Source organism: Arvicanthis niloticus, chromosome 4 (assembly GCF_011762505.2).
Source record: "Arvicanthis niloticus isolate mArvNil1 chromosome 4, mArvNil1.pat.X, whole genome shotgun sequence".
Lineage (NCBI taxonomy): Eukaryota > Metazoa > Chordata > Mammalia > Rodentia > Muridae > Arvicanthis > Arvicanthis niloticus.
In genome coordinates, this window is record NC_047661.1 from 81944751 (window position 1) to 81972175 (window position 27425).

General features: G+C 37.0%; 1 protein-coding gene and 1 pseudogene across 3 annotated transcripts in view; one reads left to right on the forward strand and one right to left on the reverse strand.

Moving 5' to 3' along the window:
* Nucleotides 1-27425, reverse strand: part of Sycp1 (synaptonemal complex protein 1) — a 119684-nt gene that overhangs the window by 74511 nt on the left and 17748 nt on the right. For all 3 annotated transcript variants that reach the window (XM_076932103.1, XM_034500314.2, XM_076932104.1), the window contains 5 exons: nucleotides 17848-17942; nucleotides 17210-17394; nucleotides 15104-15171; nucleotides 9567-9628; nucleotides 677-781 (listed from right to left, as the gene is read on the reverse strand). In XM_076932103.1, the coding sequence (XP_076788218.1) occupies nucleotides 677-781; nucleotides 9567-9628; nucleotides 15104-15171; nucleotides 17210-17394; nucleotides 17848-17942 (515 nt within the window). The remainder of the gene's footprint in view (nucleotides 1-676; nucleotides 782-9566; nucleotides 9629-15103; nucleotides 15172-17209; nucleotides 17395-17847; nucleotides 17943-27425) is intronic.
* Nucleotides 2596-3251, forward strand: LOC117707028 (dnaJ homolog subfamily C member 30, mitochondrial-like; annotated as a pseudogene).

Sequence of the window (27425 nt, forward strand, 5' to 3'; positions counted from 1 at the left end):
AGTGGATGGTTTTCAGCTGACATTCATTCTAAAGCCAAGAAAAAAGCCAGGTTCCGAACTAAGTGTTTTAGTTAGGAGAGATGACAGAGGTTCTGGTTAGTCAACAAAATGATAGACTGGGTATTAGGACTCTCTTGTACCTCACTGGTACAAATTGATATAATTATGCTCTAATTGTATTTTGAGAGAAAAGTTTTATTTTAACAGGAAGGGTGATATGTAGGAGGAACTAAGGTGGGAGGAGTACCGAGAGGAATAGAAGGAGTAAGGAGAGGAGAAGGAGGAGAGGAGAAGCTAGATGATGAGAGAGAGAGAGAAAAGGGGGGGAGGGACATGGAGGCAGATGTTCACGTGTCTCCACCAGTCAAAGATAGTTGATATATCTAGGTTGGGTATTGGGTTACACTTCTGATTGAGCATTACCAAACTTATAAAGCCTTTGATTAACATTTTTAAAAAATTGTATAAAAGCAAAAAAGCAAAGGGGGCATGGGATAGGGGTTTTCTAGGGAGAAGAAATGGGGAAAGGGGGTGGCATCTGAAATGTAAATAAAATATTCAATAAAAAATTTTAAAAAATGTAAAGAAATCCTTCACAAAGCAAATAACTACATCATATTTTTAAAATCTATATTCTCTTAGCAAAACATTGTAAACAAATGTATCTTTAACAAACCTCTCTGGTTTGCAACAGGAAAGTTAGTTCTTCTTCTTTCCCTTGTAATTCTTCAGCAAGCTTCTCAACTTGTTTCTTTTTATCTAAAAGTTTTTGGTCTTCTGCCTAAAAACAGTAGAAAAAAAAGCATGACTGTCAAACTACATATATATTGAAAATAATTAAACTGCCCAAAGAATAATATAAAGAACTACAGTGACCGAGAGGAAGCTCGATTCCCAGGTGCTCTAACACACCCAGGATCACAGGTGAGGAGGCAACAACATCTGCTCCAACACCAGGAGTAACTGGAAACCCCCTGAGATACAAGGACACAGGAACCCCCACCCAGCCAGTGGCACAGGTTTCTTCTGGTCTAACCCTGTGCCCAGAGCAGACTTAGGGTGCTGGCTCTGACCCACTCTTCTAACACCCAGAGGAAGCCTGACTCCCAGGCGATCTGAAATGCCCAAGATCACAGGATCACAGGATCATAGGATCACAAAGGAAACTCAACTCCCAGGAAATCAGAAATACCCAGAATCACTGGAGCTCTGACACACTCAAAATCACAGCTGAGGCCACAACATCTTTCACAACACCCAGCATAACTGGGACCCCCCACAGAAACCAGGGAAACACAAACCCCTGCCCTGCCAGAGGCATAGGTTCATTCCAGCTTGCACCTGTGCCCAGAGCAAACCCAGGGCTATGGCTCCTCACCCACCCCTGCAACACACAGAGAAAGTTTGACACCCAGGAGCTCTGACACACCCAAGATCTCAGGATCACAGTATCTCAGAATCACAGAGACAGCTGGACTCTGAGGAGTTTTGACACAACCAAGATCACAGGAAGGACAGGCTCCAGTCAGAGACAACAAGGGTATGTAGAACTAGAGATAACCAGATGGCAAGAGGCAAGTACAAGAACATAAGCAACAGAAACTGAAGTTACATGGCATCATTAGAACCCAGTTCTCCCAATACAGCAAGTCCTAGATACCCAATCAACACCGGAAAAGCAAGATTCGGACTTGAAATCACATCTCATAATGATGATGATAGGGGACTTTAAGAAGGACACAAATAAGTCCCTTAAAGAAATACAAGAGAACACAGCTAAACAGGTAGAAGAGGAAACACAAAAATCCCTTAAAGAATTACAAGAGAACATAAGCAAACAGGTGAAGGAATTGAACAAAGCCATCCAGGATCTAAAAATGCAAATAAAAACAATAAAGAAATCACAAATGGAGACAACCCTGGAGATAGAATACCTAGGAAAGAGATCAAGAGTCACATATGCAAGTATCACCAACAGAACACATGAGATAGAAGATGGAATCTCAGGTGCAGAAGATACCATAGAAAACATTGACACAGCATTCAAAGAAAATGCAAAATGCAAAAATCTCCTAACCCAAAACATCCAGGAAATCCAGGACACAATGAGAAGACCAAACCTAATGATAATAGGAATAGAAGGGAGTGAAGATTTCCAACTTAAAGAGCCAGTAAATATCTTCAACAAAATTATAGAAGAAAACTTCACTAACAACAACAACAAAAAGAGATGCCCATGAACATACACGAAGCCTACAGAACTCCAAATAAATTGGACCAGAAAAAAAGAAATTCTTTTCAACACATAATAATCAAACCTTGACCTTGGAGCTAACCCCATCCAGTAGAAAAAAAAGACAGCATTTCAACAAACGGTGCTGGTTCAACTGGAGGTCAGCATGTAGAAGAATGCAAATGGATCCATTCTTATCTCCTTGTACAAAGCTCAAGTCCAAGTAGATCAAGGACCTCCACATAAAACCAGATATACTGAATCTAACAGAAGAGATAGTAGGGAAGAGCCTCAAACACAAAGGCACATGGGAAAATTTCCTGAACGGAACATCAGTGGCACCACCCTGGCACTGCCACAACATGGAGGCCATATGCTGCCTGGGGTGGCTCCTGTCACCGCTATGGAGATTGTGGCAGGTCCAGGGGTTGCCTCAAAATTTCGGCCATGGGCATGTGCTTACTCCTGCACCACCTTTTATGAGTTGATGGGTCCCCTCCACTGTCACACAGACACAGATCAAAGTGGCATACTACCTGCAGAGCTTCCTCTACCATCCCAGTCCCAATCTGGGGAGCACGGAGGCCTCCCAAGTACTTCATGGGCATCTCCGAAGCTTATCTCAACTTCGGCAGTACCATCCTCTGTCGACAAGTGTGACCTAGGTTTGCTCAGCAATCAGGACCTGTGTGGACCAGGTGTCAAGCCCTCTAAGATGCCCGAGGCCGATCCCACTCCTCCTCGCCTTCCTCCCTACACTCCTCAGGCTCAGGTGGCTCTCAGCTTTTCCCTGTGACGGCTGCTCTATGCTCGACTTTGACGCCTTCTACCAGGCACACTATGGAGAACAGCTAGAGAGATAGTGAAGTCTGCCTGCCCGGAGGGGAAGCCCTTCACAAAAAGCAGAAGGACCAAGCCAACTAGGGTCCCCCAACCCCCCCGCTGGGATGATACCTGAGATGCCACTCTCTTTGTCTTCCTTTTCCTTATCTTCATCTTTGTTGGCTTTCTTATTTAATGGGAAAAAAGGAGGGAAAGGGATCCAACCCAAGAAACCTGCCTTTCTAGACCTTTGAACTATTGGTCTATGATTGAATAGACTTCCTCTGGTGGTGTTCTCTTGACCCTCCTGACACCCTCCAGCCTGGCCAGTGATCAACACATCCCTCTCCTTTGGTCTAGAAAAAGACACGCTTTTCGGTGGCCAAGAAAGAGGCCCCATTTAAGTACTTTCCAGAATCCCCTAGGTGCCTGCTCATTTCTCGAAGCTAGCTTTCAGATGCCAACTTTCAGAACACTTGCTTCGGTTTTATCCGGAAGCCCTGAGCAAGATTTGCCCTGTCCCCTGCCACATGTCTGTATAATAAGTGGTACTTCCCCTGTAACCTCTGAACCATGCAATACGACTGGTTGTCCGATGCCAAAAAATTTAATTCTTGGGGGAAAAAAAAAGAACATCAGCAGCTTATGCTCTAAAATCAACAATAGAGAAATGAGACCTCATAAAATTGCAAAACTTCTGTCAAGTAAAGGACAATGTCAATAGGATAAAATGGCAACCAACAGATGGGAAAAGATCATTACCAATCCTATATCTGATAGAGGGCTAATATCCAATATATACAAAGAACTCAAGAAGTTAGGCTCCAGAGAATCAAATAACCCTAATAAAAATAGGGTACAGAGCTAAACAAAGAATTCTCAACTGAGGAATACTGAATGGCCAAGAAGCACCTAAAGAAATGTTCAGCATCCTTAGTCATCAGGGAAATGCAAATCAAAACAACCCTGAGATTCCACCTCACACCAATCAGAATGGCTAAGATCAAAAACTCAGGTGACAGCAGATGCTGGCAAGAATGTGGAGAAAGAGGAACACTCCTCCATTGTTGCAAGCTGGTACAACCACTCTGGAAATCAGTCTGGCAGTTCCTCAGAAAATTGGACATAGTATTACCTGAGGACCCAGCTATACCACTCTTGGGCATATACCCAAAAGATGCTCTAACATGTAACAAAAACACATGCTCCACTATGTTTATAGCAACCTTGTAACAGCCAGAAGCTGGAAAGAACCCAGATGTACTTTGACAGAGAAATGGATACAAACAATGTGGTACATTTACACAATGAGTGCTACTCAGTTATTAAAAACAATGACTTCAGGAAATTCTTAGGCAAATTGGATGGAACTAGAAAATATCATCCTGAGTGAGGTAACCCAATCACAAAAGAACACACATGGTATGCACTCACTGATAAGTGGATATTAGCCCAAAAGCTCGGGATACCCAAATTACAATTCACAGACCACATGAAGCTCAAGAAAAAGGAAGACCAAAGTGTGGACACTATTGTGGATGCCAAGAAGTGCATGCTGACAGCAGCCTGATATAGCTGTCTCCTGAGAGGCTCTGCCAGAACCTGACAAATACAGAGGCAGATGTTCTCAGCCAACCATTGTACTGAGCACAGGGTCCCCTGTGTAGGAGTTAGAGAAAGGAATGAAGGAGCTGAGGGGTTTGCAACCCCATAGGAAGAAGAACAATATCAACCAACCAGACCCCCCAGAGCTCCCAGGGACTAAACTACCAACCAAGGAGTACACATGGAGGGACCCATGGCTCCAGCCACAGAGGATGGCTTTGTGGGCATCAGCGGGAGAGGCCCTTGTTCCTGTGAAGGCTGAATACCCCACTAAAGAGGAATGCCAGAGCAGGTAAGAAGGATTAGGTGAGTGGGTGAGGAAACACTCTCATAGAAGCGGGGGAGAGGGGATGGGATAGGGGGTTTCCAAAGAGGAAATCAGGAAAGGGGATAACATTTGAAATGTAAATAAAGAAAATATCCAATAAAAAAAAAAAAAGAAAAAAGAGAACTACAGTCTATTTTGTAGGCTAAAATTGCTTCAATAGAGAAATACAGTCATTATTAAGTAAATTCCAAAAACAAAATTTGACAAAAAGAATAATGAACAGAGCCCTGGGACAAAAGTAATAAATTATTTATTTAAACCTGAGATTTCTGTGGTGAAATAGATACCACCTTCGTGGGACAGGGTAAATGAGAAAGGTCAGGTTAATACAAGTCAGGCTCTATTCCAAGGAAGAAATAATTCCAACAGCACTTAAAATCACAAAGCATAGTTGAAAGACACAAGAAAACAGAAAGGCTAAGCAGCAAACAGAAATGGGCAACACACTGCTCCAGTTGAGGCTCCAGCACTAAAAGAAGACAGAGCTTCATCCACAAGGTAAGCCAGATGGCCCTAGAAACAAGAGACTGCCAGTCTTTCACACAAACCAAGTCTACAATGCTTGCTAGCACATGAATCCAATTTTAAATCTGATAAGACAATGGCTACTAAAAAAAAAAAAAAAAACACCCATTTTGTCATTCCTCTTGTCTCAGATGGCTGTCCCTCTGTACCATCTTGACAATTAGTCTATTGATTCAGACTAAGCTACTCTGGGGGGTCTAAAATAAAGGCATAATGACAATTCAGAAAGCCAGGCAATAGCCTGCCCACAGCCCTTAGGTGTGAGACAACAATTATGACAGAGAAAAGTCTTTTTAAAAAAAAACTGGAAGAGCTGGAGGGTCAGGCAATGAAGAATACAGAGGTCAGTAGCCACACATTCCATGATAAATACTACTTAAGAACAGCTGTGGAGATTGATGGTCTGAGTCTGAAGTTAGTAGATGCCTGAACTCCTGGGACTACTGGGACTACCTATCTGCTAAGCAGCTCACTATGAAGACTAAGAACTCTGAAGTTTGGTTGAGATAATCTGGATGATGCTACTATTTTATCTAACCTTGCAATTTCCACAGCCACCTCCCTCCTATATAATATTTGACACTGTGTGGGAAAGAAAGCGCTGAGACTGAACCTATAGTACAAATCTCTTATATATTTGGTTGTGAACCTAGTCTTTAATGGCTCGGCCATCTCTCCAGCCCAACATAGTACAGATCTCAATGCTATATTTACTTCCCATGCATTCAGGAAATACTCCATTTATCAGACATTAGTAACAGTACTGTGTTCAAGCTGAAGAGCCTCTGGAAAAGTTAGAAACCGCCCTACCCACAGCTGCCAAGTTAAGTCTGGCCCAGAGATTCTTGATATACAAAGGAAAATTCCTAAAGTGAAAGCAACTCTATTGTACATCAGACCCTAAAGCAGGTCCACTCAGCACTAGCTTAAAATTAGAAAAGACAAATGACTCCAACATCAACTGGCAAACTATTCTACCTAGAAGATTCTAGCATTAGAAGACACAAAGTAAATCCCTTTGCAGATTTTTTCTTAATTTTGTTATAGATTTGATTTTATTTTTGAGTTGAAGATATTTAAAATCCATCTCTATCAGATAGACCTTAGGTAGTTTTTTGGGAGGAGGATTGTGTATATTTGTTGTTTTATCCATTATGCTCCTTTTTCTTCTATTATTCTATAAGTACTTCAAAAGCATGATTTTAAAAGCATAAAATATGCTTCTAAAAACTTTTGTTTTTACTTTTTATTTCTCACATCAACTTTTCAACATTTTTTCTTTATTAGGCAATTATATTTTGGGGGGAGATTTTTAATACTTCTTTGCTCTATCACTTCCTAGCATATTTCTGATTTCTTTTTCCTGTTCTTTTATTTAATATTACTATTTGTTCCCTTCCTTTGTTCCATGTATTTATTATTTTTATTGTTATCCTAGTTACCTCTAACTTTACAGCTAACTCTATATTACTTTTTTATGTTATGTTATATTCTATGCCCAGTAGTAGTACTATATTGGCTTTAATAAATTTTAAGTGTACCTGCTTGCTTGTCTAGTTTGTTTGGTACTACAGCTGTTACAGAAGTTTGTTTTTGCCACTCTCCAAGCAGTACTGACTGAGCTCTCAAGAGAAAATTGCTCACTCAGAAGATCCCCAAATAAACTCAGAAGAAATATCCCTATCAATAAATGTACAAATCATAATGTACAAAATATAATCATGGAAAAATCAAAACAATATGATACCTATAAGATAGCATAATTTACCTATTACTAAATCCAAATACATAGAATTGAACTGGCTGATATGAAGGTTCAGCAGGTAAAGAAATTTGCCACCAAACCTGATATCCTGAGTTTGATCCCTGGAACCACATGGTTATCTGTCCTCTAAATTCCACACATAAGTCATCACACAGATACACACTATCAATCAATCAATCAACCAATACATTTTAAAATGGCTAAAATGCCAGAAAAATAATTCAAAAGTCTACTTGTAAAAGTAACCAAGGTCTTCAGAGAAGATACAAATAGCATAGAAATAGTAAAGAATAGTTTACAGCACCTACATGGAGGCTCACAATATCTCTAACTCTAGTTCCAGGGGATCAGATGCCTTCTCCTGGCCTCTGCAGACACTAAGTATACATGTGAATTACATACATACATGTAAGCATTCACACATAGACATAAAATAAAAATATTATAAAAATCAAAGGTGAAATTTATCATTATAAAAACAATTTATTACTACTAAGCCATTTCTATAGAGAATAGTGGAAGGAATACTTCAGACTAAAGAAAGAGAAGGGTAATAAACACATTCACTGAGAATAAATCAGTCATGGGTGGGTAGTAGGGATAGAGAAATGAGGAGGTGGCAGAAGGCTTATACAAAATGAGTAGTACATAAAAAACTATATGAAAGCCTACAATCTTCTAACACAAGAAAACAATTTTAATAAGAAGGGATAAAAACATGTTCCTGGGTTAAAAAAAAAAAAATCAATGGTCCCTCTCCCAGCACTGAACCCTGCATACTAAAATACTGACCTGCCTACCAAGATGTGTCTATAAGAGCACAATGTGGATAACCACTGTTATAGGGATAACCAAGTGACTGGGTATGAGGCCAGGTCCAAGGACTGCTTCCATACCTACTAAGGTAAACCTAGTGAAAAACCCATGACAAAAAATATAATAGGCCCTAGTAGAGAACTTACTATTGTTTTGCTGAATTGGTCATGTTATCAAAATGCCTTCTACATTATTTCTGCTTATACCCATTTTGTTGAAAAAGCCATAGATTAAATAACTGGATTAAAAAACAAAACTGTTTTCTTCTAGAAACATACTTAACTGGCAAAGATAGATTAATATGAAAAAAACTAAGTTTTAAAAAGACATATTAAGCAAGTAGAAACTGAAAACAAACAGGGGAGCTATAGTCATATCTGAAAAAGCAGACTTCAAACCAAAAACTAAGTCACTACAAATTAATAAAAGTGATAATCCAACAAGAAGATATAATGATTGAAAATGAATGTATATCAAATATTAGTGCACCCAATTCCATAAAACAAAATCTACTGGACACAAATGGATGGACAGACAAAGATATAGTAATAAGTGATTTCAATTCCCAATTTCATCAGTTCATATATCATCTAGACAAAAAAAGCATATAATAAACTGTACATATAATAAAACTGCATCAGAGATCAGATGTTAATACACATTTACAGAATATCCCATCAAATGGTTATTGAATATATGTTCCTCCCAGCAGTACCCAGAATTTAATAATTTTATAAATAATTTTACAAATCTTATATTACCCTTCTACCAAAACTTGATAAGAAGGCAACAAAAAGGAGACCACAAACCAAAATATTTGACAGACATTAAGTTCAAAGCTTCAATAAAATACTGGCAAATCAAAATCATATCACATTATAAAGATTATGTACCATACTCAAGCAGATTTCATTCCAGTAATGCAAAAATGGTTCAACATGTGAAAAATCAATAAATATGTAGCACATAAAAAAAATCAAGGGTATAAATCACATGATCATTTCAACAGGCACAGAAACAGCCTTTGATAAAATTAAACATCTATTCATAATAACATCCTTGAATAAATTAGGTATAGAAGGATAATACCTCAGTATAGCAAACTATATTTGACAAACCCATAGCCAATATCCCACTGAAAAAAAAAACAAAAACTGAAAACAATTTCAGGAATGTAGGACAAGTGTGTCTACTGTTCACTGAATATATTATGCATAACAAAATATGCATACTTGCTCTGATTTTAAGTGTGGTATCAACATATTTAAATATTATAAATATCCTGGCCAAGATAGTTAATAAAAATCTATAAAAATAAATATATACAAAATTGCAGCTTTACTCAAAAGCAAATATAAAATTTTTATATTTAGGAGAAAAATTAGAATGAAATATATGTAGTTTGAAAATATAGACCACTATTTCAAAATTATTTTTATAGTTACAGGATATTAAGAAGAATATATACTTACCAATATGTTTTTCAATTCTTCAAGTTCCACTTCTTTGTCATTTTTAAATTTAGTCATCTCTTCTAAAATAAACAAAATTAAATATATTAGTAGCTGGATTAAAATGTAGGAAAGAGAAAAATGAGCATAATGACATTTGAAAAGAAGATCAATCCCTATCTGGCACCATTACCAGGACAAAAACTTATGGCTAAACAGGATATAAAGCGTAGGGAGAAACTACTGCTATTACGCTGCTAAATAAACAAATACATCCCTAAAATGAGATAGATTAGCACACTTAAGGAAGCTTATACGGAGTCTAAATCAACTATGCAAAAGTAATAATGAATAAATAGTAACACTCATGTTTCTAGGTTAACTCATAGACAAATGAATCCAAAACTCATGAAGCAAAATAAACAGTGAGTCTACATACATCCTGAATCCATCTGGCTCATTATCTTCTCTTCAAATTTAAAAGAATTGATCTTTTTTCAAATTCATTCTGATCACTGCATTTTGCATTTCAATATCCCCTTCTTCTGTAACTTTATCTGTTCTAAAACATACCAACTCTGTGTAGAGAAATCCTTATTTTCTCCTATCCCACCAAGCACCCCATATAAACATGAAAACAAAGACACCTGATTAACTTCTCTGCCCTTTAAAGCTACCTGATGTCTCCTATTATTTTTTAAATCCTTGCTTATTAACTATATATGTCTTTAACTCCATGTAAAACTAGTAACTATCTCCATGATAGTAATAATTTTATGACCTTAAAATCCAACAATGGGCACTTTATAATGCCATTCTCAGTCTCATTGTGTAACTGGGTCATATTTGATTGTATGAAACACTCCCTACTGTTTTTTCCACCTTAAATTACCAAGACCTTGCATTAATCATATTTCTTCTCTAATTCCTACATCTATTTTCTTGATTTTACAGCTTTCTTTCTTGCTACCAGAAAAAGTAGTGCTTTACAGTATGTATTGTTATTTCTATGAATTCAGTATTAATTTTATAAAAGCTTTTCAGCATAATCTTCCCACTTTTAAGTATTTTTTGAAGATTTATTTATTTATGCATATGTGTATTCTATTTGCATGTATGCCTGCAAGAAAGAAGAGGGCATCAGCTATCATGTGGTTTCTGGGACCTCTGGATGAGCAGCCAGTGCTCTTAATACATAATTTTTAATTTGCACTACCATACATAGTATTTTCAACATTTCTATCAACACTTACAACCCAAAGCCTCTCTATACCTTAAAATCTACTCATAATATCTAACTCTTCCTTAGTACCTTACCTACTCTTTTGCTTCCTTTTAGTATCAACATTAACATTCAATAGGAAACCTGAGCATTCACCTCAAATACATAAATATGTAAAAAATTATGAGTATGTATTTATATTTTATTAAAACTGTAATATAAATATATATTATCATATTGATCATAAAGATAACTTAAACAAAAATAGAAGTTTTTATATTTTCACTTTTTATTTTAACATAATTTTTGCGTACCCCCTCAGTCTGGATACTATTACCCCAGTGCTTTTATTTTATGTCTTTAACCTTTTCCTCATAGTAATTAAAGATTTCTCAAGAGCATGGTGTTTTACTTTCATGTTCTTACAATACAAATAATGCTGCTTCAGTTCTAAATTCCTTATACAAACTTCTCATAATACTCTAGCATGGCAAAATATTGAAATTACAATGTGATATATAATAGCCACTCAGTAGTAAAAAGTTGTTATAAATATGCAATAAAGATATTTAAGGCCGGGCGGTGGTGGTGCACGCCTTTAATCCCAGCACTTGGGAGGCAGAGGCAGGTGGATTTCTGAGTTTGAGGCCAGCCTAGTCTACAAGAGTGAGTTCCAGGACAGCCAGGGCTACACAGAGAAACCCTGTCTCGAAAAACAACAACAACAACAACAAAAACAAAAAAAGTTATTTAAAAGTACTAAGATTATTCCTTAATCTACAACATTCAACAATTCTAAAGACAGTAGGTAAGTGCAATGATTTAAGAATAACACTTTGTGGGGCTGGAGAGATGGCTCAGTGGTTAAGAGCACTGACTGCACTTCTAGAGGTCCTGAGTTCAAATCCCAGCAACCACATGGTGGCTCACAACCATCTGTAATGAGATCTGATGCCCTCTTCTGGTGTGTCTGAAGACAGCTACAGTGTACTCATATATAATAAATAAATTAAAAAAAAAAAGAATAACACTTTGTATTCTGAAGGAATTTTTTAATTAGATAAAAGAAATTGTCATTAATCATTGTATTTGGCTTAGTTAACTGGGTTTTATAGTGGTGGTTAGCTGGCTGGCAGGTTGATTAGTTGGTGTTTTTTTTTGTTGGTGGTAGGGAGCATGAGAGATTAGCTTTACAAGACATGGTTTATCTGTGTATCTCTGGCTATTCTGAAACTCACTCTGTAAACCAGGCTGTCCTCAAACTCACAGAGATCCAGCTGTCTCTGTCTCTGCCTCTGCCTCTCGATTGCTGGGATTAAAAACAAGCACCACCACCTTGATGCCAAGTTAAGTTGATTTTCTGAGACAGGGCCTGTCTATATAGCCCTGGCTGTCCTGGGAACTCATTATGTAGACCTGGTTGGCCTTGAATTCACAAAGGTCCACCTAGCCATCTTTAATAATTATGCCAAGAAGTAAAGTTATAAATAAAATTAATTGGACACTGCAAGGCTGGATAACCAAGTATTAATCTACAGTGGGAATGTAAGCACTACAAAAGGAAAGGCATTAATTCATTTGAATAATTCAACCAAATCTGATAGGAGAGAACAGACATTTTCTTCAGTGATAGAATCACTGATAAGGTACTTATGCTCCAATAAACACACTATCACCTACACGCCTATAAACACTGTAATGAAACTCACCAAGTCTCTCTTTCTCTCTTTCTTTCTCTCTCTCTCTCTCTCTCTCTCTCTCTCTCTCTCTCTCTCTCTCTCTCTCTCTTTCTCTCTCTCTCTCACACACACACACACACACACCATGAGATTAGAAAGGGGACTAGTTGGAAAAAGCAAGATTATCAAGAATGGGAGGGGCACAAGCAAAAGTAAATATGATCAAAATTTACAATGTATGAAAATGTCACACTGGTTATGTAGAATTAATATATGCTCATATTTTTAATATGTTCATATGTCCACTATGTTCATAGCAGCCTTATTTATAATAGCCAGAAGCTGGAAAGAACCCAGATGTCCTTCAACAGAGGAATGGATACAAAAAATGTGGTACATTTACACAATGGAGTATTACTCAGCTATTAAAAACAATGAATTCAAGAAATTCTTAGGTAAATGGATGAAACTAGAAATTATCATCCTGAGTGAGATAACCCAATCACAAAAGAACACACATGGTATTTACTCACTGATAATTGGATATTAGCCCAGTAGCTTGGAATAGACAAGACTCAACACACAGACCACATGAAGCTCATGAAGAAGGAAGACCAAGTGTGGGTGCTTCAGTTCTTCTTAGAAGGAGTAACAAAATACTCAAGGGAGCAAATATAGAGACAAAGTGTGGGATAGAAACTGAAGGAGGTGCTGTCTGGAGACCATTCCACCTGGATCTCCATCCCAGCTACAGTCACCAAAGGTAGACACTGATGTGGATGGCAGGAAATGCATGCTGAGAAGAGTCTGATATAGCTATCTCCTTAGAGGTCTGCCAGAGACTGACACATTCAGAGGCTGATGATAACAACTAACCACTGATCTGATCAAGGGTTTCCCAATGGAGAAGTTAGAGAGAAGTCTGAAGGAGCAGAAAGGGTTTGTGGCCCCATGAGGAGAGCAACAATACCAACCAACAAGAGCTCCCCAGGGTCTAAACCATCAGCCTGGGAGCACATAGGGAGGGACCCATGACTCTGTCAGTACATGAAGGGGATGATAGCCTTGTCTGGCATAGGTGGGAGAGGAGATTCTTGGTCCCATGAAGGATGAACACAGAGTGGGGGGTGGGGGATACAAGGGTGGGGAGGTGGGAGTCGGGGGGGGGGGTAGGTGGGGGGGGCACATCCCTCATAGAAGCATGAGGAGGGGGGATGGGATAGGAGGTTCCTGGGTGGTGGTAGGAAGGGGGGTTAGGGGATAAAATCTGAAATGTAAATATAATATCCAATTTAAAAAAAAGAAAATCAACCAAAGAGCTACCTACTTATGAAATGTTAAGTATTTCAAATACTAAGCAATATTACTTGCAATTATTTTAATTGTACAAGTAATCCAACTAACAGTACAAATATTCAAACTAATATAAAATTTTATAGAAAATTATTAAAATAATATAAATAAATACTTGTCGATTCAGGTATATTAATTAAAATACCCTTTAATTGAAATTGAAAAAAAAAACTTTATCTTTTAATTGTCTATACTTGCAGACATTCAATCTAATAAATATGAAGCATAGACTTATAATTACCTAACTACCTAATAAATTCACAGAATTATAAAACTGTTTTATCTGTGTAAGTTTTTGAATATTAACAGTATCATATAATATAGGATCATTTTTTTCCTAAAAATATTTTATGATCCAACTCCACTAAACCATGGATCCACAAAATAGAAGGATGAGCCAGGTGTGATGAAGCACATTGGTAGTAACAGCACTTAGGAGGCAGAGGCAGGAAGTTGCTCCAAGTTCAAGACTACTCTGGTCTACACAGAGAGTACTGGGCTAGTTGGCGCTACCTACAAAGACTCTAAAGAAAAAATAAACAAACAAGCAAATTAATCTAGGAAGTGACGCATTCCTGTAATCCCAGCATTCATGAGGCAAAAGGATCAAGATTTCAAGACCAGTCTGAACTATGAAGTATGATCCTCTCTCAAAAATTGTTTCTTTAATTGAAATGTAGTCAACATTTCCCTAAGGATTATTGAAGCCTTTGAATCCTACAATAACGAAAACAAACATCTCAGACTTACATTCAGACACCTATAAACCACATAAACATAACAGCTTTTTTCAGATTGAAATATTCTCTATTCAATTAGGATTTTTCCCTAATTTTTGTATTTATTTTTATCTTATATACATGAGTATTTTGTCTCCATGTATGTATAAAAACTACATGCATGCATATTCTCCACAGAGGCCAAATAAGATTCCCTGAATCTGCCGGGCAGTGGTGGCACACGCCTTTAATCCCAGCACTTGGGAGGCAGAGGCAGGTGGATTTCTGAGTTCGAGGCCAGCCTGGTCTACAGAGTGAGTTCCAGGACAGCCAAGGCTATACAGAGAAACCCTGCCTCAAAAAAAAAAAAAAAAAAAAAAAAAAAAAAAAAAAAAAAGATTCCCTGAATCTAGAATTATAAACAGTTTCGAGCATCATATGGGGGAAACAAATCTATATCCTCTGCAAGAGCAGTAAGTACTCTTAACTGCTTGTTAACAGTTTAATAAATTTAACAAAAACCCCAAATTTATTTTTATAATTAGTTATTAATGTTATCAAAGTATACTAATCTCTAAATCTTACCTAGTTCACTTGATTTCTTCTGGAGCGCCATAGTAATCAGTTTCAGTTGATCTTCACTGTTTTCCACTCTTACGAGATAAATTTTAAAATTCAAATTATTATTTTAGTCATCATTCATCTAGTTATTAAAACTGACACAATGTAATAACTGATATATCTAAAATAGATTCATTCAGTAATTAAACATTAAGTATCAATCTGTATAAGGCAGTTTAAAATCAAAATTGTAATTGTAATAATTTATCTTCCTAAAACCTTAAGACTTATAATTTGTATCTTAACTGATAGGTAGTGGTAGTATAAACCTTTATTTTAATCCTAGGACTTAGGAAGCAGAGGCAGGCAGATCTCTGAGGCCAGCCCAGTCTACAAAGCAAGTTTCAAGACAACCAGGGAAGGCTACATAGAGAAACTCCATGTAAAAAAAACAAAAACAAAATTTTAAAAATATACTTTAAGCTTTTCTTATTTTCTGTTTCCTTAAACCATAAAACTAAGGTGAGAGGGCTGGAGAGATGGCATAGAGGTTAAGAGCACTCACTGACTCACACTGACTGCTCTTCCAGAGGTCCTGAGTTCTATTCCCAGCAACCACATGGTGACTCACAATCATCTGTAATGAGATCTAATGCCCTCTTCTGGTGTGTCTGAAGACAGCTACAGTGTACTCATATAAATAAAATAAATCTTTAAAAAAAAAAAAAAAACTAAGGTGAGATAGCTCAACAGATAAGGGGGCTTGCTACCAAGCCTAACAACCTGAATTTAATCCCCAGTAGAGATTCTACTCCTACAAGTTGTCTTCTGATCTCCACACACAAGTACGTACTTACATACATACATATATGTGTGTATATGTATATGTATACACACACACACAAATAAATATATGCAGTAAATAAGAACACTGACTGCTCTTCCAGAGGACCTGAGTTTGATTCCCAGCAGTGGGCTCACAGTTGTCTGTAACTCTAATTCTGAGAGATTCAACACCCTTTTCTGGCCTTTGTGTGCACTGTATGCATGTGATGCACAGACATACATGCAGGTAAAAAACCCATACACATAAAGGGGTTGTTTTAGTTTTTAGTAAATAAAAAAATCAACTAAGGTAATTGGAACAAATGATTCTACAATAATTTATAATTTTATTATTTAAAAATTGCTTTGACAAGTTAATCAGGAATATATAATAGAAGAGCTTAAAGAGTTATATTTTTTTCGTTATGTACAGTAAAAAAGAAAAAAAATTTTTTTGAGGTTTTTATTTATTTTTTTTATTTTATATTTTATTTACATTTCAGATGCCATCCCCTTTCCCCATTTCCCCTCCCTAGAAAACACCTATCCCATGCCCCCTTTTCCTTTTTGCTTTTATACAATTGAAAAGAAAAATTAAGTAGACCCAGGATATAAGTTGAAAGAGAAATTTGTTCTTCTCCTTTACTATCCCAAATTTAATTAAACATCATGCTAAAAGGACAAAAAATAATTACCTAGGCCTCAACATACTTTTATATTAAAATTGCATAAAGTGAGGAAAAATAGAGCTACTTGTTAACAATCTAATTTTAAATAAATACTATTTAGGTTAAAACCAAATGAGTAATTATCACATATAGAGTCATTTTTTTTATTCCAAGATAGTTGATTAATTAATACATTGTAAGGTTACAGACCTCAGTAAAAGAAATTATTTAACCTGGACATTATTCCTATGATACTAATAACCCATACACAGTGGCTCTCAACCTGTGGATCACAAGCCCTCTGGCAAACCTCTGTCTCAAAAACATTTACATTATGACTCATAACAGTAGCAAAATTACAGTTCTGAAATGAAAATAATTTTATGGTTGGAGTCACCACAACATGAGGAACTGTATCAAACAGTCACAATGCTAGGAAGGTTTGAAGCACTGGTCCACACTATTAATAAACTTGTCCTATCACTGAACCAACATTTAAGATCTTGTCTATATAGCTTGACCCCTTGGCAAAGCATGCTTGGGAACTATTCCAAACAATGCCTGATTTTTAATGGTACTGAATATGAAAAGTAAATCATTTTTATGTATTTACTTATATGTTTAAAAACTGTTTTACCTTTGCTGTTCTGTTCTCAGTAATTCCTCCAAGGCACATGTAGTGGCTTTAAGTTCAGTCACCACACATGAGTGAGTAGTTTTAGCTTTGTTGAGTTCTTCCATTTGAGCTTCTTTTTCTTCGGTGAGCTGATAAATTGTTTTTGTTGCTATCTGCAAATCTTCCTCTAAAGCCTTCTGAGTGTCCTAAGTGAAATAAAACACAAAACAGAATAATGCAAAGGCCTAAGATATTTAAAGGCTTAAGTCATCTGCTTCTATACATTTGTTTGCCTTTGCAATTCATACTTCCTCCTTCTCATTGTCCTTCCTTGGCATACTGAAATAACCCATGCACTATCAAGTTTCAAGCAACCATTCTCTATAGTAATCCCTCCACAGAGATTTCCCATGCAGTTAGCCCACACAGTTCTCTCCACTCTTAGAACTGTTAATGACAATTTAGTAGCTTGAGTCATTCTATTGGTACGTAAATATTTTTAATCCAATGCCTCTTATTAGAAGCATTTTAATGGTAGAATTGAGTTCTCTATTTAAATCTCTGAATCATAATACATTTTAGTTGTATTCAATAGTATCTGTTAACTGATTATGTGATACATACTATACAATAGTCACAAGTCAATTTTTAAACCATACCATACTTCTTTGCATGGACATTTTAATATCTTCAAGTTCTGATGTTAAATGAGCCTTCTTTTCATTTAATTCTTTTAAGTTTTCATCTTGTAATTCTAAAAAATAAAATTATAGATCAGGAAAACTAATTCCTATAGCAATTACTCCTCTTCCTGTACTAGAAAACTATCCAAAAAAGAATAATACACATATACACACTAAATTTCATAAGATTATTTCCCCAAAACCTCAAAAATGAACATTTTAAACATTTTTTCAGTATCTACATTTATAATTACAATAGAATGAAAACAGACATATAACCCAGCTTTAACAGGAAGATTAAAAAAATATTTATTTTTCATTTACACATTGCTGTCAAGGAATCAAGTAGCTTATATATGTCATATCCTATTCCATTTGCTAATATGAATATGTTTTGGAGCCAGGTCCAGTGAGTGCAAGTCTATAATACTAGCTACTAGAAAGGGTGAAGTAGGATTAAAAGTTTAAGCCAACCTGAGCAATTTGGCAAGCTCATGTCTAAAAGTTGGAGGGGGGGGAAAAACCCTGATTAGCTCATGCTCCTCAAAAACAAAAGTTTTGAAAATAAAAAAGGCTTTGTCCATTATGAAGCAAGCCAAGGCTCTGTTAAGTCATAAATATTGTAACTAATAGGTAGTATGCAAAAACCTGAGCCTCAGGTGGTCTTCAAAGATAAAGTCTTTGGGGTTTTGAAGAAAAGGATTTTTTCTCTTATTATAACACAAGCTGGAACACTATGAGGGTTCCATCAAAGATGAATATTTAGCACTAAAATGTTAAATATGTATTTCTAGAGGATTTTTTTGTTTTTTCAGGTTTGTTTTTGTTTGGGAGAGTTTTAGTGGTGGTGGTGGTGGATTTGTCTGTTTCTGTTTTGGAGACAAGGTCTCACCATGTATTCCCTAGTTACCCGAAACTTATTTTTATATTTCAGGGTAGCCTAGAAATTAATATGTAGTCCAGTCTAGTCTTGAGCTTGGCAATCTCTTGCCTAATGAACCAATGAAATATTTTAGAATAGCAAAACATTGAGTAATACATAAATATACAAAAACTGACACTAATTTATGATTGTACATAAATGGACTAATAATGATAATAGGTATCTCACTAGCAGTCATAAAATAGAAAACAACAGATTAAAAAAAGTATTTGTGCTGGGCGGTGGTGGCACACGCCTTTAATCCCAGCACTTGGGAGGCAGAGGCAGGCGGATTTCTGAGGCTAGCCTGGTCTACAGAGTGAGTTCCAGGATACCCAGGACTATACAGAGAAACCCTGTCTTGAAAAAAACCAAAAAAAAAAAAAAAAAAAAAAAAGTATTTGTATAAGCCATGAACATAAATAATTAACAAAAGGTACTTTTAAATTTATATTCCAATAATGAAATTATTCATGATTTTATTTTCACAATTTCCTATCTTCACTTCTAATTTCTACTATAAATATTAAATATTATATTTATTGGTGGGCTATGTTATATAAAAATGTTTTGATTCCACTTAATAGCTAGTGTTTACTAAATTCTAAGTCTTAGCTAAATAGTCTATGTGCCTTCCATGTGTACTCATTTTTAAACCTCACATAAATACTAAGGAAAAAACTTTAAGACACTGAAAACAGAAATTGAGTAAGAAACTAGATTTAAAACTTCAATGTTCTGAAACTGACAGAATATTGCAAAAGCAGCTATATAACCAAGAGTTAACTATGGACTGAATACAGTCCACATCAAAATTCTAATAAAGATAGAGAAGAATGGAAATAGAACTCAACTGAGGAAACTAAAATGGCCGAGAGCAACCTAAAGAAATGTTCAGCATCCTTGGTCATCAGGGAAATGCAAATCAAAACAACCCTGAGATTCCACCTCACACCAGTCAGAATGGCTAAGATCAAAAATTCAGGTGTAGATGCTGGCGAGGATGTGGAGAAAGAGGAACACTCCTCCATTGTTGGTAGGATTGCAAGATGGTGCAATCACTTTGGAAATCAGTCTGGCAGTTCCTCAGAAAATTGGACCTAGCATTACCTGAGGACCCAGCTATACCACTCCTGGGCATATACCCAGAAGATGCTCTAACATATAACAAGGACGTATGCTCCACTATGTTCATAGCAGTTTTATTTATAATAGCCAGAAGCTGGAAAGAACCCAGATGTCCTTCAACAGAGGAATGGATACAAAAAATGTGGTACATTTACACAATGGAGTATTACTCAGCTATTAAAAACAATGAATTCGAGAAATTCTTAGGTAAATGTATGGAACTAGAAAATATCATCCTGAGTGAGGTAACCCAATCACAAAAGAACACACATGGTATTTACTCACTGATAATTGGATATTAGCCCAGAAGCTTGGAATAGCCAAGACTCGACACACAGACCACATGAAGCTCATGAAGAAGGAAGACCAAGTAGGGGTGCTTCAGTTCTTCTTAGAAGGAGTAACAAAATACTCAAGGGAGCAAATATAGAGACAAAGTGTGGGATAGAAACTGAAGGAGGTGCTGTCTGGAGACCATTCCACCTGGGTCTCTATCCCATGTGCAGTCACCAAAGGTAGACACTGATATGGATGTCAGGAAGTGTATGCTGACAGGAGCCTGATATAGCTGTGTCCTTAGAGGTCTGCCAGAGCTTGACATATTCAGAGGCAGATGCTCACAGCTAATCATTAAACTGATCAAGGGTTTCCCAATGGAGAAGTTAGAGAGAAGTCTGAAGGAGCTGAAAGGGTTTGTGGCTCCATGAAGAGAGCAACAATACCAACCAACCAGAGTTCCCAGGGTCTAAACCACCAGCCTGGGAGCACATAGGGAGGGACCCATGGCTCCAGCTGTATATTGTAAGGGAGGATGGCCCTGTCGGGCATAGGTGGGAAAGGAGATCCTTGGTCCCATGAAGGCTGGATGCCGTGTGTGTGGGAATTCGAGGGTGGGGAGGTGGGAGTGGGTGGGTAGGTGGGGGGCACATCCTCACAGAAGCAGGAAGAGGAGGGTTGGGTTCCTGGGAAGTGGGGGAATGATGGGGTAAGGGGATAACATCTGAATTGTAAATAAAATATCCAATAAAAAAAGAAAATGAATACAAACAAAGTATAATGAAATATATGTATTAAAATATCAAAATGAAACCTATCACTTAGTAACTTAAAAATTAATTAAAAAGGGGCTGGAGAGATGGCTCAGTGGTTAAGAGCACTGACTGCTCTTCCAGAGGTCCTGAGTTCAATTCCCGGCAACCACATGGTGGCTCACAACCATCTGCAATTAGATCTGACGCCCTCTTCTGGCTTGCCTGAAGACAACTACAGTGTACTCATATATGTAAAATAAATAAATTTAAAAAAATTTAATTAAAAAGAGAATTAGTGAATTGCAAGACAGATCAAAAGATATTATCCAAAATAAAAAATACTAAAGCAAAGATATTATTAATAGAAATGAATAATTTCTAATTATTCATTAGAAAATAAGATTTTTAAATGATCATACTTTTCGTTTTGTTTTGGTTTTTTTTTTTTTTTTTTTTTTTTGCTAGACATTCTTTTTACTAAGGAAAGGAAACCAGACCAGTACAAATAAGACATATGCCTATAAAACACTGCAGTTCACAAAAAGCTAAAGGAGGAGGATCACACAAGTTCAAGGCCCAACTTGGGTTAAGATCGCAAGGCAATATATTCAACTTGGGCTACACAGCAAGATCCTATCTAAAATAAACATTATGGAGCAGCTTAATATCTAAAAAGTATTACTGCTGAGAATTCTTATGAAGAAACTAATAAAGAGTACTAATTTATGATTTCTGGACACTATAAAACTGTATCAGTATCTTAAAGTATCATACTGTAATAGCTAAAACCAAAGGAAAAAATCTTAAAGATAAAAAATTCCTTATTATCAAAGGTTCAAAAATTAGGTTGATTAAAAAATAATAAACAGGACGGTAGGGAAAAAATAAAGTAGGTAATTGCCCCTCAACAAGTGTAGTGTTTCGATCACTGAAGATGAGTAAATTCTAGAGGTGTGCCATATGGAAACGTGTGTATACTTAACTGCAATGTGCTGGGCAAGTAAAGTGTTATTTAAAAGAAAAACTACATCACATGATTTTAAAAAATAGTCAAAATGAGCATATCAGACTTTATGTTACATGAAGTACATCACACAGAGACAGAAGACAGAATCTTGTGTTCATAGTTGAACACTAAAATAATTATCTCATAGGAGAAAGAACAGCAACATCAGAAACTGTGAATAGTGAGGGAGGAACACGGGTAGAATGGCTAATGTGTACAGGGTATTCTTGCATAGGAAAAAATAGCTTCTAATGTTCTGCAGCACAGTAAGGTGAGTTGGGTTGGTATCAATTGTTGTATATTTCAGTGTAACTAATAGAGCAGATTTTGAATGTTCTCAACACACACACACACAAGATTAATATTTTAGGTGATGCACATGCCATTTATTCTTATCTAATTATTATGTATTATGTACTTGTACCAAAATCTCACATCGTAAGAACGAAATATGTAGAATTATTATACTGAAACAAATTTTAATCTAATGGCTCTTGCACTATTAAATTAAGGCCACTTAACTAGTCCATCCAGAGAAAGATTGCTTGACTATTATGTACTGAGACTCTATGGCTTCTTCGGAGGAAAACAAATTACAACTTGACTCCTTAATCAGCAATAGTTTGTTTTGCTCCTTGCCACCACTAACAAGGAGGCTCCCTTTCCATGGATATTCTAGCACACCTATAATAAGCTGAGGGTGAGCAAATTCCTGGAGACTGCAAATGACCAATATTATGTATACAAAAGAAAAAAAAAACCTCAGATAAAATGTAACTAAAAGAAGTTAATCTGTAACAATAAACTTCGCATTTTTGCCAAATTAAAAAAAATTAGGTTGATAACTCGTTTTTTTTTCAAGATTTATTTTTCTGTGTATAAGTGTTTTATCTACATGTGTGTCTATGCACCACATGCATATGGTGCCCAAATGGCCATCACATATGTGCTGGAAATTGAACTCATGTCCTCTGGAAGAACAAAAGGTGCTCTTAAAACCACTGAGTCAGAAGCTGGAAACAATCCAGATGTTCCTCAACAGAAGGATACAGAAAATGTGGTACATTTACACAATGGAGTAGTACTCAGCTATTAAAAATAATGACTTCATGAAATACACAGGCAAATGGATGGAACTAGAAAATATCACCCTGAGTAAGGTTACCCAGACACAAAAGAACACACATGGTATGCACTCACTGATAAGTGGATTTTAGCCCAAAAGCTCAGAATACCCACAGTACAACCCACAAACCATATGCAGCTTAAGAAGGAAGACCAAAGTGTAGATGGCTTCAATCTTACATAGAACAGAGAACAAAATAATCACAGGAGCTAGAGTGAAAGAGGGACCTGAGACAGAGACAGTGGGGGAGAGAGAAGGTGGGCAGGAACATGTATTGGAAAGGACAGTAGACAAGTACAGAGAATCAGGAAATTGAATAGAAATATGTACCAGAAGGAGATGGGGAACTCAGGGTAGCCACTAGAAACTCTTAGACTCCAGGGAAGTGAAAGGCTCCCAGGAGCCAATGGTGATGACTCCCCAACAAAGGGGAGATACAACCTGTAGAGACCACTTCAAGTAGATAACCATGGCCCCCAGTAGAGTGATGGGGCCACACACCCATCTCAAAATTTTTAACCCAGAAATGTTTCTGTCCAAAGGAAAGACAGGGACAAAAACTGGAACAGAGACTGAAGGAAAGGCCATCCAGAGATGGCCCTACCTAGGAAACCATCTCATCTGCAGACACCAAACCCCCACACTATTGCTGATGCCAAGAGGTGCTTGCTGACAGGAGCCTGATATGGCCGTTGCCTGAGAGGTTTGACCAGCACCTGACCAATACAGATGCAAATACTTACAGCCGACCATCAGATGAGCAGGAGATTGCAATCCCGTAAGAAGAATAATACCAACTAACTGGACCACCCAGAGCTCCCAGGGACTAAACCACCAACCAAAGAATATATACATGAAGGGAGCCAGGACTCCAGATACATATGTAGTAGAGGATGGCCTTATCTGACATCAATGAGAAGGGGGAATCTTGATGCCCTGGCGTAGGGGTATGCTAGAGGGGTGAGACAGGAGTAGGTCAATGGGTGGAGGAGCACTCTCATAGAGGCAAAGGGGAAGGGGGAGGAAAGGGAAAGGATGAGGGGTTGGTAGAGGGGTAACTGGGAAGGAGGATATCATTTGAAATGTAAATGAATAGAATGATTAATAAAAAAAATTTTTTTTAAACTGAGTCATCTATTCAGCTCTGAAAACTACTTTCTTTAGAAAATTAAGGGTCTATTATTTTTCAATTGCCAAGCTCCCTGACCAAGGCAACTAATTTAAAAAAAAAAAAATAATTTGCAGCTCACAGTTGCAGAAAATTGATGTCCATTACCAACAGGATGAGGCACATGGCATCAGATAGGCATGTCACTGAAGCAATAGCTAAGAGTGCTTTACTAATTGAGTCATCTTCCTTGTGGTGGCTTGAATAAGAATTACTGCCTGCCATAGGTCATATATTTGAACACTTGGTTCCCAATACTTGATCCACAAGCACAAGGCACAGAGAGACAGAGCAAACTGGGAATATCTTGGGCTTTTGAAACCTTAAAGCCTGTCTCCAGTGACACACCTCTTCCAACATCCTCTAATCTTTCCAAAACAGTTCCACACACTGAAAGCCAAGTATTCAAACACCTATGGGGGCCATTCTCATTCAAGCCACCACAGGGAGCTGGAAAAATTATTCAGTCAGTAAAGTACTTGCTGTGTAAACATGAGGACCTGAGTTTGATCCCTTGAGCCCACTTTTAAAAAGCTGAATGAGATGGCACATGCTTGTAATCTTGTGCTGGGGAAGCAAAAGTTGGGACAATCTATGCAGCATAACTGGCTACTCCAGGTTAAGTCAAAGATTAAGTCTGGTCTCAAAATATATCTTAATCAGAGAATCCACTCTTTCCAATGAATTACAATGAAGGCCTTTACTAAGAATAAGGAAGGAGCTGGGTGTGGTTGTGCACACTTGCAAACCCAGCACTTGAGAGGCAGAGGCAGGGGCAGGAAGATCGCTGAGTTCAAAGCCAGCCTGGTCTACACAGTGAGTTCTAGGACAGTCAGAGAAATAGAAAGAAAAAAAAAAAAACTGTCTCAGGAAGTATGGGGTGGGAGGAGTAGTTAGGAAAGATATATAAGAATTTAACCAAAAAATTTTAAATTGGAGGCAACTTTTAGGTAGAAGAAATAGCCAAAGTACAGGATGAAATAAGATTATAAAACGTAGCAGTTGGGGATATGGCTCAGTGGATAAAAAGCACATCAACATCCTAGAGTAGCAGCCATCCTGTAATCCCAGTAAGGCAAAGACAAGGCATCCCTAAACAAACTGACTATAGACTAGCTGAATTGGTTCAACTGAGAGAACATGCCTCAATGTACTACAGGGTAATATATATTATATATTATTAGTTATATATTTTATTATATGTTAAAGAACAATAGGACAGTGGCTCTCAACCTTCTTAATGCTGTAACTGTTTAATACAGTTCTTCATGTTGTGACCACCAACCATTAAAATTATTTTCACTTCTACTTTATAATTATATTTTGCTACTGTTATCAATTATAATATAAATATCTGTGTTTTCTGATAGTCTTAGGTGACCCCTGTGAAAGGATCATTCAATCCCCAAGGAGGTCATGACCCAAAAGATGAGAAACACTGATCTCCAAAGACAAAATCAACCTCTATCTGTCTGTCTGCATGTATGTATGTATGTCTCTGTCTGTCTCTGTTTCTCTCCCTCTCTCTCACAGACACACACACACAAATGTGCATACATGCCACAAACAAAAATACAAAATGAGGCAAAAGTTAAATAATTTCATTTTAAATGTACACCAGGTATAAAGTAACATATAAATATATAATATAAAATATACAATACTTAAAGTAATATAAGGTAAAATTAAGAAGCCTAAGTTAGCAGGACCCAGATATATTAGCCACTGGGAAAAAAAATCTCTCAAGAATAGAAAAACATGGGGGCTGGAGAGATGGCTCAGAGGTTAAGAGCACTAACTGCTCTTCCAGATGTCCTGATTTCAATTCCCAGAAACCACATGGTGGCTTACAACCATCTGTAATGAGATCTGATGCCCTCTTCTGGCATACAGGCATACACACAAGCAGAAAATTATACATAATGAGTCTTTTTAAAAAAAGAAAAGAAAAGAAAAGAAAGAAAGAAAGAAAGAGTAGAAAACAAAAAAACATTACTATGTTCTGGAAAAGAGATGTATATTATACCTCCCAAGTATTTTGCTGCTTGAATCAATAGATACAAACATTTATAGTCTCATCTGCCTGAGTTCTCTAACTAACTGCCTCACTCCTCAGTTTACCATATATAAACTTAACTTCACATTCCCATAAATTATACAAGGCATGTCTTCTTATTGTCTTGAAGAGCTTTCTAGCAACTATTAATAATCTAAGAAGAAGTTCAACAATTTTCTCCAAAAATTTTCAAAAAAACATGCTCTAAAAATCAACTTCTTCCACACTCCTCCCACTGATTTACTCATTTCTAAAATCTGACTGCCTCATATGTTTCAGGCACTATTCCAAGTATTTGAGATGAATAAAGGAATAAAAGAGAATGTGAAAGGGCCCATTGTCTTTAATTTTGGAGGGTGGTTTGGTTTGGTTTGGTCAACTTGATACACCTGGGGAAAGAGAACCTCAATTGAAAAATTGCTTTAGCAGACTGGCCTGTACACGTGCATGTCTGTGGGGTTTTTGTCTTGATTGCTAATTGACATATGTGGGCCTAGCCCAGTGTGGGTGGTACAATTGCTGACAAATCATGTGCTGTATAATAAAAAGCTGGATGAACATGAACTGGGAACAAGCTAGAAAGCAAGTCGTAGGCAATTTCTTTTCAAGGCTCAGCTTTTGCTCTGCTTTTGTTTGTTCTGACTTCCCTCAGTAATGAACTATGATCTAAAAGTGTATATCAACTTTCTTTTGGTTCTGTTGTTTATCAGAGCAACAGGGACCCAAACTAGAACACCCATCATAAAGTAATGATGACAGAAATGCTAATTACAAGTGATCAATAAACAATGTGTACATTAATCAAAACTGTACCTTATATACAAAAAATGCATTGTACAAAACAACTAAAATTGTCTTTTTATAGCATGTTGTTGAAACTTAAGGTTAAAAGTAAGAAAAAGGGAAAAGAGGACCATATATGCTTTGATAAAAATCTCCAGGTGATTGAATTATGCCAACTGATCTAAACCAAGTGCACGAGCAAAGCAATAGGAAGTATCATAAAATCCTGAGAAGGCTGGATGCCCCAGTGTGGGGGAATCTGAGGGCTGGGAGGGGGGAGTGGTTAGATGGGTGGAGGCACATCCTCACAGAAGTAGCAGGAGGTGGGACAGGA